The sequence below is a fragment of the Mytilus californianus genome, unplaced genomic scaffold (genome assembly GCF_021869535.1).
Source record: "Mytilus californianus isolate M0D057914Y unplaced genomic scaffold, xbMytCali1.0.p SCAF_11, whole genome shotgun sequence".
NCBI classification, from domain to species: domain Eukaryota; kingdom Metazoa; phylum Mollusca; class Bivalvia; order Mytilida; family Mytilidae; genus Mytilus; species Mytilus californianus.
In genome coordinates this window covers 50352107-50366197 of record NW_026262593.1, presented here as the reverse complement: position 1 = coordinate 50366197, position 14091 = coordinate 50352107, and the positions used below count along the sequence as shown (strand labels likewise).

General features: G+C 32.1%; 1 protein-coding gene across 1 annotated transcript; it reads right to left on the bottom strand.

The window, feature by feature from the left end:
• Positions 1–2766: 2766 nt before the first annotated feature.
• LOC127719233 (microfibril-associated glycoprotein 4-like) lies at positions 2767–13705 on the bottom strand. The gene is made up of 6 exons (XM_052225249.1): positions 13694–13705; positions 7899–8031; positions 6758–6894; positions 4940–5036; positions 4074–4238; positions 2767–3195 (listed from the first exon to the last, which is right to left on the bottom strand). The coding sequence occupies exons 1-6, from the start codon at positions 13703–13705 to the stop codon at positions 2930–2932; spliced, it is 810 nt and encodes a 269-aa protein (XP_052081209.1). The 3' UTR covers positions 2767–2929.
• Between the last annotated feature and the right edge of the window lie 386 nt (positions 13706–14091).

Here is a 14091-nt window from a genome sequence, read left to right as displayed (position 1 = left end):
ATTTCATTGGAAAAATAGCCTTTTACGCCAGAGTGGTAGAGCTCTAGGTCTTTCTAGAAGTTATCAATACGGGTCAGTTGAGAACAAAACGTCACCAAAAAGAGATGATTTCAGCTTCCCAATTGTGACCTTTTAATTTCTTTATAGCAACATCCCAGCAGAGCCTGCACATATAGTTTATCTCTCCCAGTTTATACGATATTCCAGATAGTGTATTTCCTATCATGATTTCCTTAATTGAAGGTTGTTGCTTACAAGAAAACTTTTAAAAAAAAAAGGATTCCAAGTGATGAAGCTAATGTTAACTCTTCAAAAATTTTATTGACGCCATCACAGGTTTGTTGACCGTTATGGAATAGCAGGTTGACAGATGACAAATGATATGTTCCAGTTTTTTCCTCCTTTCTTCGATTGTGACATCAGCGAATCAAACATTATCACCTGATGTTAAGCAGGATATGCTTAATCTTTCAGAGCACCTCCTGTCACCCCAGAGTTTTGGTTGGGTTCATGTTGCTCTGTCTTTAGTTTTTTACGTTGTGTTTTGTCTTTTGGTCGTATTTTACTTTTTGCCATGGCGTTGTCTGTTTACCTTCCACTTATGAGTTTAAACGTCCATTTAGCATATTCAGACTTTTTTAAACTAAATTGAACGAAACATTAAAGGCATTTGTTTTGAAACACGTCAATATTGCTGCTTTGCTTGTATGCATGCTGGTCAGTCATTAGAATAATTAGTTTTATGAATAATTTGTGATCTATTGTTTGCATTTGTATGCTCTTTTCGTTAAGTTGTACAGTTATCTGTCCTTCAAAAATTGATTGTTTTGTCATGTTTGAATCTTCTTACCTTATCCGAAATCCCAGCATGAAACAGGTCTTGTATTTAATTTGTACTCATCAGAATGCACTAGATATCAGGACATCAGACATTAGCTATACATAAACTTCAAGAAACAGTCAACAAGCGTTTATATGACTTTTAAATCCAGTCCAGTAGCCAATTCTGCGGTCCTGGCATATTGTGTTATTGATTTTTCCTGCTATCAATTGGTAATTATTCTAAATTGATTAAGGCATCTCCATCATGTATAGCTCTCATTCATTTCCTGCTTTGTCTGTACTTTTGTCAATTTTTCGTGTATATCAGCTTAGTATTTGTTTTCTTTTTCAACTTGAAAAAATGTTTTACCTCCGGTATCACTAACCAGATAATAGTTGTTAAATGTACATTTGGTGCAGTACAATTAATACAGTTAATGTTATTATAACAATTAGAAGAAAAATACAGCATGTGAACGTATTGGAAACGTATAAAAAAGCATTATATATACATATTTAATAAATCATACCGGATGAATATAAACATAAAGACAAACATGAAACAACAACAAACACTAAAGTTTTAGCTTTTTTATAGTTTAAATACCCTTTCTCATGTGATCATGCCTCATCTACGAAATGCAAATCTATATCTAAAAAACAAACGGAAAAGGCACTTCCCATGCATCCCGTCAATGCGAGTCATGTATTATTTACAACCTTGAAAAGATCAAGATTCCAGGCTTTAAATTGAATTACGCCATATGGACGTGTGGTCTACAAAAGACTCACCAGTGGCGCTCGTATATAATTAGTCGTATTAATACAGTCAACAAACATTTAATTGCTGCGTTGAGTCTTAACATATTTGGAATTCATGTGTGACTAAAACTTGATTAAACGGGTTGTTGTTTTGCACGGTTTACGCATTACACAATAATTTCAATAGGAAAATAAATCACTTTGACGAAACAAAATGAAAACAAAAAGTTGAAACAACATTATCATCTATCATTTCTTCTAAATCATATTAAAGAGGCAACAACAGGGAAAAGGCGATCGTTAGTTTTATCTTTATAATTTGTTTCACATTTTTTCATCCGTAAGATTTAACATGTTTAATAAGTAACAATATAATATTGGTTTTGCTCATTGCTAAAAGTCGTATAGTCCCTATGATTGTTCGCATCTTTTTTCCGTTGGTCATTTTGAAAAGGTTGTTTCATTTTCAATCATACCACATCACGTTAATTTCATATAAAAGGTTTATGTTACAGCAGGTTATATGCTATTTGAATAAAATGTTGCTATGGAATTTTTATACCCTTTTAAGAAACAAGTCGACCAATATTCAGCAATAAGAGACACAGTTGGTTCGTAGCTATTTTACAGACAAGTTATCAGGCATATAGATTTCAGACAAATAAATTGAGAGGATTGAACACATTACCCGCACAAATAAAGAAGACCTATTATGGTTAAATCTTTAATATAAATGTAAGTTTATCTACCTTAACAGATTAACCATTAAAACATTATAAAAATCTGCAATGATTATTCTATCAAACATGAAGAGATGCCGTCCTCTTAAATGTTATAATTTGTAAAAAAAAAAATAATAAAAAAAACAAAGAAGATCAGAACGAAAATGTCAGTTGAGCGTAAATAGTTGTTAAGAAAATGCAAACATTGTTGTGTCTGTGCATTCTCGTTCAATGCGGACACAACGCGTTTCTTGAATAGTTTTTATCGAAACCAAAAGTTTTGGGAAAGCAAAACAATTAAAAGAAATCATAGCATATATAAGACTAGACAAGTTAAATTGTATTTGAGGATTCTTTCCTTGTTATGTAATACAATTACATAATTTAAGAGTTTGAAATTAACATATAAATTATATATTTTAAATTATACCAGTACCAAAGCACTTGATGGTGGGCCGATGGTAATCTCGGGAACTGAGGATCAATTATCAGCTGTCTAACAGACAGTCGACTCGTACGACTTATGATAGATTGCTTTCTGAGTGCATGACACATGTTTTTGGGATAGTGTCCATCAGAATAAGTCATGACGTAAAACAACGTATTCAATTTTAATTTAGTTTCTACAGATTAATTTTGGTGATCATTATAGTAACTGTCTTCAGTGAATAATGAGTTCCGTGCCATATAATGACGTCAATGCCATCAGCAAAAGAATCATGATGACCCGATAGATATCTTCCATTCAAATTAGCGATCAGACAGTGGGAATACCACCAACCTCCTTTGTATTGCGCTGCACAATTAAGGGGGGAGTCATCTGCATCGTGGTCAAAAGTAGAAAATGGCATTCCATTATGGTTGTATGCTGGGTGCATGAGAAAATTTCCTGGAATACATAGATAGTGAAATGAGGCAAATGGTTTGATGTCTTTCAACCAGTTGAGTATATATTTTCTAAATAAAAGAAACGCATCATCCTTGACAATATCAAAATATATGATATATTTTACATTATCGCAATCAAGAAGGTAATCTCTCGATATCAATTACATGTATTTCTTGGATGTTTGTAGAAAGGTTTTAAATGTCAACACTGATGATTGCAGTCGTGCATTTATTTTGTTTCTTGTTTTTTGAAAGTCTGGCATCAGATGTATCGGCCCAAGGGTAATAAATACACATAATGTTTTTATTCTATCATGCGTATCTGAAAATGAAAATTGAAATAACAGTGCGTGTGAAAAACTTTTCTTTGTATCTTCCTCATGAGGCGGTAGAAATACGTGTACACTTTAGTAAATATATGACGAAAAGCGACATAAACACATAGACAAGTTCATCAAAGTTCAACTTTGCCTGATGCAGTTGGAACCTATGTTTCTCGATAATTTCAAAATTCAGAAATAAGGAGTTTTAAAGTTTCATTAAATAAATCACGGCGGTACCGCAGTACAGACCACTGAGATCGGGGACTAACGTTCGACCATCAGTAGTATCGACCAAGTGCTAGTACATACATATGAAAATCACACTTAATAATAATAAGTCTATGATAATGTATATTGTATATTCTCTAGCAGTATACCATTCTTAATATAATTATTAACACTAACTCCAATGTTTCCAAAACGCTTGTATATATTGTGTATTTTGTCTCTTTGTTTACATGTGAGATATTGTTTCATTTCGGTCGAAACATGCATTTAGTTGCTTACTTCCGATTCATTTAATCAATCATAAATTCATAGATTATATAAATCTAACCTGCATCCCCTGAATAATTTGATACATGTAACTGGTATTGACTCCACTCATCACCAACGAGAAAACTCGAATACTTTGCATATCGATCATTGCCCTCGAAGTCTGATAAATCGATTCTAAGCTCATGGTTACCACTTGATGTAATACGATGAACTATATCATTTCCTGTTTGAAAAGATTACTAGCTTAGATACAAAATCCAGTATTAAATATATTGTTTTGATTTGATGCAGAAAATGAGATTTGATACATTAATTAGTAACTCACTGTTGCTGATAAAACATATCAGAAAAGACAAATTACAGATATTGTAGATCATCAGTGCCTAACAATATGACAATTCAAAAACTTTTATGAAAAATCAATGAACATTGGCCGCTCTCTCATTTCGTTTGTTTATTACAATGTAAGCAACTAACTGGTTGATGATGTACTGCATACCCTGTCAGTGTTCATTTTCATTTTTTTCCGTTGGGTTGGTGTTGCTGAACAATATTTAGTTTTCCTGGTAATGTGTGGTTGTCTTTCCTTCTTTTCCTTTTATTAGCAGTAAAACGCATGAATTACTAGATGAATGAGTTAGAGAACATTAAAATCGACGCTTTTGAAAATGTCGTGGTGTGAGTTGTAAGCTTGTCAGATCACTCAGTTGTAATTATGATTAATACCGCCTCACGCATTCTTTTTAAATGTTAAGTTGTGTTTCATATTTTCATTCTTATCTGTTGGTCTCAAACATTATCAATCTGCATTTGCACGTCCGTTGTAATTCAATTTGTATTCCCTCTTCAACATAAACAGTATTGCATTCTTTACTTGTTTTTTCTTCTTCTAAATCAGCAACCGTGTATACCATGTTTACATACCCAACCAATACTCGCCATCCACATTACCAAAACCTTCTTTATAAGTCATCCAATTTCTATAGAAGTCAACAGAACCATTGTACCTTCTTTGTATTACCTGTAGTTAAGTGTTTTATATATATCAAAAGCAAATAGTAGGTCAAACTACATTACTCATATATACATGTCTTTCGGTGTTACCGTAGCCATCAAATTTCAAAAACAAATTTGTTTATAGATAAAAGAGTCCGAACACGTGCTGTTCTTCTGATCTGATAAATTGAATTGCATTGCAATGTAGTCGATACATTTTATGATACCTGCTTTACAATGTTGATTTTAACTCTGTTGGTATAAATGTCAAAATTGAATAGAAAAACTTTTCAGGTTTGATGAGATGTTATGTTTTTAAATATGTCATCTGCTTCAAAAGTGTATAAACTGTGCAAATTCAATTAATCGTAAATAGTTTATCATTTCGCGTTGTCTTTTTATTAGAAAAACTGATTTGTGCTTTGTTTCGATCTTTGAATCCGATCACTCACATGTCTTTAAATCTATTTAAACGGATTTTTACAGTTTGTTCCTGTGCTTTGCTTTTACACCAATGTACGACATCAGGGGAGGGTTAAACAGACGTAAAAATGTTTAACTTCGCAAAATTCTGTATTAGTCTGTGTTTAGTCATGAGCCTTTATAAAATAAACAGTTGCTTCGTTTGATGCAGTCTGACATATTTGTTTTGTTTTGTACATAAATCAAGCTGTTCGTTTTCTTGTTTGAATTTTTTAACAGTTTGCCATGTCAATGCCTCTTATGTTTTCATATACGGTATGGTTTATTTATTTATGAAGGTCGTACGGTAACTTTTGGTTGCTTACATCTATGTCGTTTGGTCTTTGATGGATAGTTGTTTTATTGGCAATCATACTTCATTTTTTCATACTTTTATTGCATCCTTAGGAGTGTAATCAAAATTGCATTCAATAGAATATTTACGAGTATAATAAACATGTAACAAAATAAGTGTCGAAGTGGTTGCCAAAGTTCTAGATTTGTAAATCAATTGGAATATATCAACCATTTATGAATTTCCATGCTAATTTAAACCTTATCAAACATTTTACAATTATAGGAAAAAGGGCCTGTTTGCAGTAAAAAGTTAAATAACAAAAATACCGAACTTCAAGCCTAATGGCAAAATAAAAAGCTCAAACACATCAAACGAGTGCCATAGTCCTGACTTGGTACAGGCATTTCCTTATGTAGAAAATGGTGGATTACAAAATGTCAAAATTAGACGACAACTCTTGCGTCTTCAGATCTAAACTTCCGAAAATAAGTATAAAATGATTTGAGACACAGAAACGTCGTATTGAATAACCAATTCGAAGGACTGAAAATTACATCGGAAAATGTATATGCTTGTGTTAAACTCATATCACGTTTATAGAGTAATGAAAATCATTTTATAATACTGCGGTCTTTGCTAAGGAAAGATATTGTTATGCATGTCTTAAAATCAAAATTGGGACACGTATCACCTTTGGTTGCAGCTTTAATGAAATACAAAACCAGGTATTGAGTGGCCATCATTTCGAAGAATTGCCCCACAAAGTGCTTTAATCAATCTTTACGAAGACCGAGAGTTAGATAAAGATATAAACATTATTTTTTTTTAATAGAGTTTGAACCTCCAAAAATAGCTTTGTACTTTATTCTGTCTCTTTAACATTTTGATTCGAGCGTCACTGGTGACTTTTTTTATAGACGAAAGGCGCGTCTGGCGTTCTAAAATTTAATCCTCGTATATTTGATGAGTTTAAAATATGTGTTTACCGTCCAACTTTTATTTTCAGTAGTCATATCACAGAATACTGGGACAGCTATATGCGAATTGAATGGGTAAATATTGTAAACTCCACTTTTCAAATCTGGCGAATTTATTTCTGAACATTCCCTGGGCAGATGGGTGTCTGAAAGAGAGATCACTAACTGATTAGCTGAAGCTTGCAATTGAAAAAACTGAAAAAAAAACTTATACTATCCATGAATTAAACAAGGTATATTTGCATATGCTTCATCAAATGTAAATCGATAACATGTAATTCTATATAACAAATCTGTACATGGTTTGATCTTATATAAGAAGTAAACATATATGTAAGATAATTTTTTCTTTCGTTACTCACATCGTTGAGTGTAACTGTCCTTATCATCGACGTAATGATGTGTATACCTCTAATGCACAAATATAGATAATAGATGGCACCCGTTTTTCTTTGACGGATAAATAGTGATTGAAAAAATGATAAAGAAAGTTATTTAATCTATAGCAATGCTGAACATATTTTTGGAGCATTTGTTTCTGAGAAATAACAAATGTATCAATCTCGCAACGCTTTATTTGTGCTTTATGTTTGGAAATTACTGGTATGGACTTCTCTCTTGTATAAAATTGATGTATTTCATCCAGGTCATTGGTTCCTCTAGCATTGTTTCAAGTAGTACTCTTTATTTACTGATAAGCACTAAAGCTATTATTTAGTGTAAACACCAGAGAGTCTAAGATGATTAACAAGTGAAGTCGTTCTACAAATACTTTATTGTTAGATGACATTTTTAGTTTATTAACAATAATTTCAGAATTTACTGTTGGAAATATTTGTTTTAAAGTGCCATTTAAAGGTTCAAAACAAAACATTTTAAAAACGAGGACATCGAAATAAAGTTTGAATTAAACATTTTTTTATCATATCATTCCGGGTTTTGCATGAATCAGCAACACATGGCAAAGGGTAGCTAAGAGCAACTTCGTGGATAGTTGTCTCATTGGCAGTCATACCACATCTTCTTATCTTTGAATTAATTATTTAGTTTCCTTTCAAATTATTTTTTTTCATGCTCAAAATTGTTTTAATATGTTTAGCATTATAAAATACATACATTTAAGTGATGACAAATTTATTTGTACACCTACTGTTTTGTTTTATAACTGTTTCACATCGAAGTTCTCCATTGCAATACCTTGTATTATTACAACATGCTTCACAGACGATGTGATGTCCTTCTTCTCTTCTTCCGAATATAGTTCCTAATGATTGTCTGCAAAACTATAGAAAGTTTGATATTATCAGTTCTTTAATATATTGAAACCAATTGATTATTTTTTTTTTACATGTAATCACAAAACATTGGATAAAGCTTACTTTTCTAATTGATCAAAGAGACAGATTCCACCATTGTATCCCATATGATAAGGATGTATCTACTCTCTACACATGGTATTAAATATCTTGTATACTCGGAAAGGCTCCGTTTAAACTTTGAATATTTCTCTGTCTTAAGAATGAAATTATTGTAAAACAATCGATTATATGCTATTGCTTGACTGATTAAATATTTCATCTAAAAACAAGAATAAATGAAAATATTAAGGACACCAAAAAGGTCAAAATCTAGTTTCATCATCTTACCTGTGACCTAGAACAACCAAAATCAAAGAGAACTTTACCAGAAGTTGTAGAGTACTTTTGCTTGAAACAAACCTATAAAACACAGTCATATATATATAAGACAAATGGAGAAAATAATGTGTATCATTTATTACATATTTCATAAATATTTCAAATAATAAGCCTGGTATCTTTGATGAATATTTACTATTACTAAAAATATTAACGCAGGTCATTACTTTTCTGTCTAAAAATAAGACATTGCTCTCTATTACATAGACCGGAAATGGAGTGTAGTGTTTGTGGTGGTTGGCAGGATACACATAATCGTTCATATAATTTATTCAATACTCATTTTCAAGTTTATTTAGTAACAGATGGATTAATTTGACTAGTGCTTGGTATTTTCACTTTTCAATAGGCTTATATCGATGTTCTGATTTCCGTTTGCTGAAATATGGAATAAACCATGCTGTCTATAAGTTACCTATTAGATGGTCGACTAACCGTTGCATTTTATTATGAGATGGTTTGTCGTGAAGATGGCATATATATATTTGTAAGTGCCTTTGGACGAACAACTTATTTTTTCTAATATGATACCATGTGTAATTAAATACTTATATATTATAAAGAGTTGACATTTATAAATCCCCCTCTTTATTTTTGCCCTTGCTTGACAATAATAGACAAAAGTATATTATAATCCACTTAACGCGGTTAATCTTTCATTAGTCGTGAGTCAGGAAAATATTCTATAAGGAATGAAATGGTTGTCATGTTTTACGTCATGCTCGTACGCTTTAATGGAGGCATTAAATGAAGTTTCTCCGAAAATTATTTGTATCACACAGTTTAAATGCAGGAACCTAGTTTCACGACTGACAAAAATTGCGGAACATAGCATGTATAGCATGCTCAAAACTTCAGAAAAAGTAACTGAAAAACATTCGGGGAATTGTAAATATTCCAGAAAAGAGGTTACGATGAGCTCAACTTTATGAAATGCCAGATACTTCATGCATAGTCATGGTGATAATTGATTTAACTTATATTATGTAGTCTAAAATCTCGATTGATCAAGATCTGAATAAAGAGGTCATGAAAAACTTAGCCGCCTAGCGTCTGCATCCTCCTTTTGATACTGTTAGCGTCAAATGAATCTAAAATTATACAGTCATCCGTCGTATTCTTAGCTGCTGTTAGCGTGAAAAAAACACATCAAAATTAACAGGCTTATAAGGTGTACGCCAATAGCGCATTTTGTCTACATAAGACTCATCAGTGGCGTTCAATTCAAATGATTTGGAAGGCAAATACGAAGTTCAAGAGCATAAAACAGAGTTAACTATTCATCATAAATGTGGGATGTCCACTTACCAGTGTCGAAACATCCAACGATGCTTTGGTTTATCATGACATCTTACAATAGAAAGTGGAAAAGATAACAAGGGGTTATCATAACGACAACTCGATTAATTGATTGGTGATTGCATTGCGCCAAATCAGCACAAAAAGGATATATCTCGGCGTGAGCTGACAACAACTCGAAGAAAACTAACAACATTTTGTCATGACAAAAAGATTAAAAAAAACAGTAACAGTTCAAGAAGCACTACGGGAAAACTAAAGATTTGGCAAGTTTACTAATAATCAAGGTGAACTCAAGAGCTCTCAAAAACGACAATTGGACACCAGGGTCAGAATTCCTTTCCCAGTTTATCTTTATTCATAGCTATTGTTAAGTACAACAATTAAGTCTTTGGATTGTAAGATATATGCCCCTGTTCTAATTGATCTATAGATAGGTGAAATGATAATCTTGAGTCTTTTCTTCAAAATAGTGCACTGAAACAAAAAAATCGTCGAAAAAATCTGAACCTTCTGATCAATATCTTATATAACTTTTTATTGTCTTCACTGTTCTGAAATAGCCTACTAGTATTTATACTTTATACAAACATGTGTAAGGGTAAGGGATAACATGTTTTGTTCTCAAACGCATGTGTTCATACTACAACGTACCCAGTACCTCATCAATATTGCAAGTTTCACGTTGATCACAATCTCCAGCAGTTTCAATACCAGTGCACGAAAGACAATCCTGACCACAATCTACAATAGTAGAGCACGTAACTTTTGAAAAAAATGTAAATGGGTAAAACCATAAGCGCCAATAAATTAATGATACAGCTAGGACATTATTCTTTAGTTGTGAGAAAGCTTACCAATATCTGGCAGTTATATACATAAACAACTCATGAAAAAAAAATCTGTACTGTTCTGATCCGGGTATCAAATAGCCGTTATAGCTCTGAGACAACACTTCGATTATTAGCATATTTGAAAGAATATCTATTTATGAAACTAAATTGATTCATGATATTTATCAGGATATTTTTCAATGTTTAATAAACAATTCCCCAATATGGTATAGATAACGTATAAAAGCTTTGCCCTTCTAGTAATGATATATGCAGATGTTCAGATAACGCAGCTTTCAACATTTCATTCATTTCTACAAATACTTTTGTAAATCAAAAACTACACGAATAACATGTCAAACGCTATCAGTGCTTTCTGCATACAAATTCAACACACAACACTTTGTTAAAAATTAAGATTGAAATTGGGTGTGAACTTAGGTCAGGTTAAGCAGTTATATTCCACTTGTAGCAGCTGATTTTTATAATGTACAAATCAAGTGATAAGTCACTTTTGGTAAAGTAATTAATGTATATAAAAAGATTTTGTTGAACGATAGCATAGAGAGCACAAGTCTGCCAACAAGACTGGTGGTCCCTAGCTCACACCTGAAAATTGTTGAAAATATATCTATTTAATACTTATATACCTTTCTTACGTTAAAGAACGAGGACTTTTGTTCAACAATTTACTGTACTAGCGATGTCCTTTCAAAAGGCTATATTCTTAGGGAAAGTCAAACAGACGTATATATTAGTATTAAACTAAATAGTGTGGTGGTGATTTTAATTTCATAAAATATTCTCGACAGTCTACTTAGTACTTAGTTTTTTTACGTGTCTTCTATATAATATCTATGTTAGTATACACATAAATATTCGAAAAACAATAAACAAGAAACACTATCTTTTTATTTCTAATCAACAAAAGCATCTCCACAATAACAAAGCTCAATTATTGCATACTCAAGGATAAATAACGCGATTAAAGTTCTTGTAAATGAGGAAGAAGATACTAAGGGACAATCGAAAATAAATCATACAATACCATAGCCAAGTATTTAAACGACGATAGGACTAACAAAAATAATACAACTAAGGACTGATCAGTCCGAACACCACCACATAACGGCGATGAACTCAGGTGCTAATGAAGGGTAAGCAGTTTCTGCTAACTATTAACGTACTAGTTGAGTTACTTACTAATTGGTATGACCAACAACATAAATACAGCAACGATCATCATAGTCATCCCTTTAGAATATCTGTAAAATGTAATATTCACGTTCAACGAAATGCATTATGATCAAATATTTTAACAATTGATAATATGTCGTAACTGGCATGATTCCGTAGATTCTCAAAATGTTAGGCATATAAGTGTGCGAATTGTGTTACCTCCAATGTTACGATAATGTGCTTTCCCCTGCAGTAGAAGAGTAACTCTTTTCGTCTCCAATCGATGTATTGTGTACATTGCTTAACGAAGACGTAATTTGATTTTTGATATCTCATCATTTAAAGAGTTCTAGGTGTTATTCATTAAACATTTTGAAAAATTTTTGAATTTGTTTATCATGGGATAAAAAAGAACTAGCCAACATAACATATTATGATATTCACTGAACAAAATCATCAATGATATCTGGCTTACAATTAGGTACGCGAGTCTCACTTTTCGGCTACAAAAGACTCATCAGTAGCTACCGATAAATCACCCAATTGTAATAGAATATTAAGAAATACAGTGAAAATCAAACACTAAAATGAAATTATAATTATAAACTATGAGCACATCGTTATTTAGGGCGACTTGGTCCTGTCAAAGTCACATGCGACTTCTTGAACTAATAGTGATATCATGCAAACTGACTTGAAATTAACAGCAGGAAAACAAGAGGTCCTTTCTTTGTATGTTTTCAAAGTAGGTGCAGTGATTTTTTGTCATGAATGAAAACATACGGACACATAATATATTTTCTTATTATTAAACAAATTGATTCTCGTTATGTTTGCTTTTCGATTTTAATTTATAATCTCATCCATTCGAATATTACGACACCTCTATATCAATAAAAGTCAGTTTTACCTTATATAAAACTTTCAGATCCAACAATTGCCACTAACCAATTATTCCCTATCATATCACGTGGATACTGTGTTTACACCTTTCGACCTAGTATATGTAAGCAAATGTAGTTAAGTACTAACCACGAAGTCAATAAACATGTGTGTCTGTGTTTGTGTGACACAATAGATATAAGACATAAGATAATTTATTAAATATACTAACGAGGTACAGCTGTTTATACGATCAGACATACTTTCTGCAATCGTGTACAAACTACAAAGTAAATAAAAATGTCAATATATGCAATAATGTGTGACCATTGGATTTTTCAATGAAATGAGCATACTTTGAAACTAGTGAAGTTATCAGTAAGAATACAGTCTAGTTCATGGTATGATTTTCTGTTAAACGTGTCTCATGCATCACATATAAGACTGATATGTGATAGTAATCTGGCTATATTTAATGCCTGACATGTAAACTTCCCACGAAAACCAATTTCAGTACATTATTACCGTTCTCCCATTCAATTATTTACCGTTCGCAATTGCACTATTTCCCATTCCCCATTACATCGTATACCATTTTCCTTTTTTTTTCTTGCACGAATCCCTATTCCCATTCCCATTTGAACACACAGGATTTGCACGATTCATTTTTACCCACAATGTATCGATTTATAGATAGAGTCATGGATTGAAAATTTCAGTATATCTGTAATGGAACAACACTTCGAAAAGTTTGCATTGACAAACAAATATAAAAGACTTCCGTATTATTCTGCAGATTTGAAATTAATATTATGCAGGTAGGAATTAAATTAATTTTAAGATCATAATACAGATTCTTAAAAATTATATATTTTAAAATGCACAAAACGACATGAATTTATCATTTCCAAAATAACACTGAAAAAAGCAAACTATTGTTTCTTGTTTGAATAATGATCTATCCTATATAAGGCATATTGATATCATCACGGATGGAAGACTTAAAAAAAGATCTATGACAATCGAGACTACCGAGACTAGCAAGAGTAAAATACCTTCTGCCCCATCGTAGGGCGTTAAAATATCTTTAATATTTGATGTGCGTGCAAGTTGACATAAAACGGGCTTCATAGACAGAGATGTGCTCCCGGTACAAAAACTGTTGAAGCAGTGTTGCTTAAATCCATTTCATTTGATCTTTGGTGGATAGTTGTCTCAATGTCAATCATACCACATCTCCTTTTTTTATATTAGGATGATGTACGACTTGAAATCGGCTCTACATTAATTTTATTGACACCATTAATAGTTCGTTGATCGATAGGATGTGTCTGTGTCCAAAATCAAGAGCTACACAGTTATCTTAGATACTAGAAAAACAATTTAATGATAGTTTAGTCAGAAATGAATGAAATGGATTGGATAGGGGGCAAATCCTAAATATTTCCTCTCC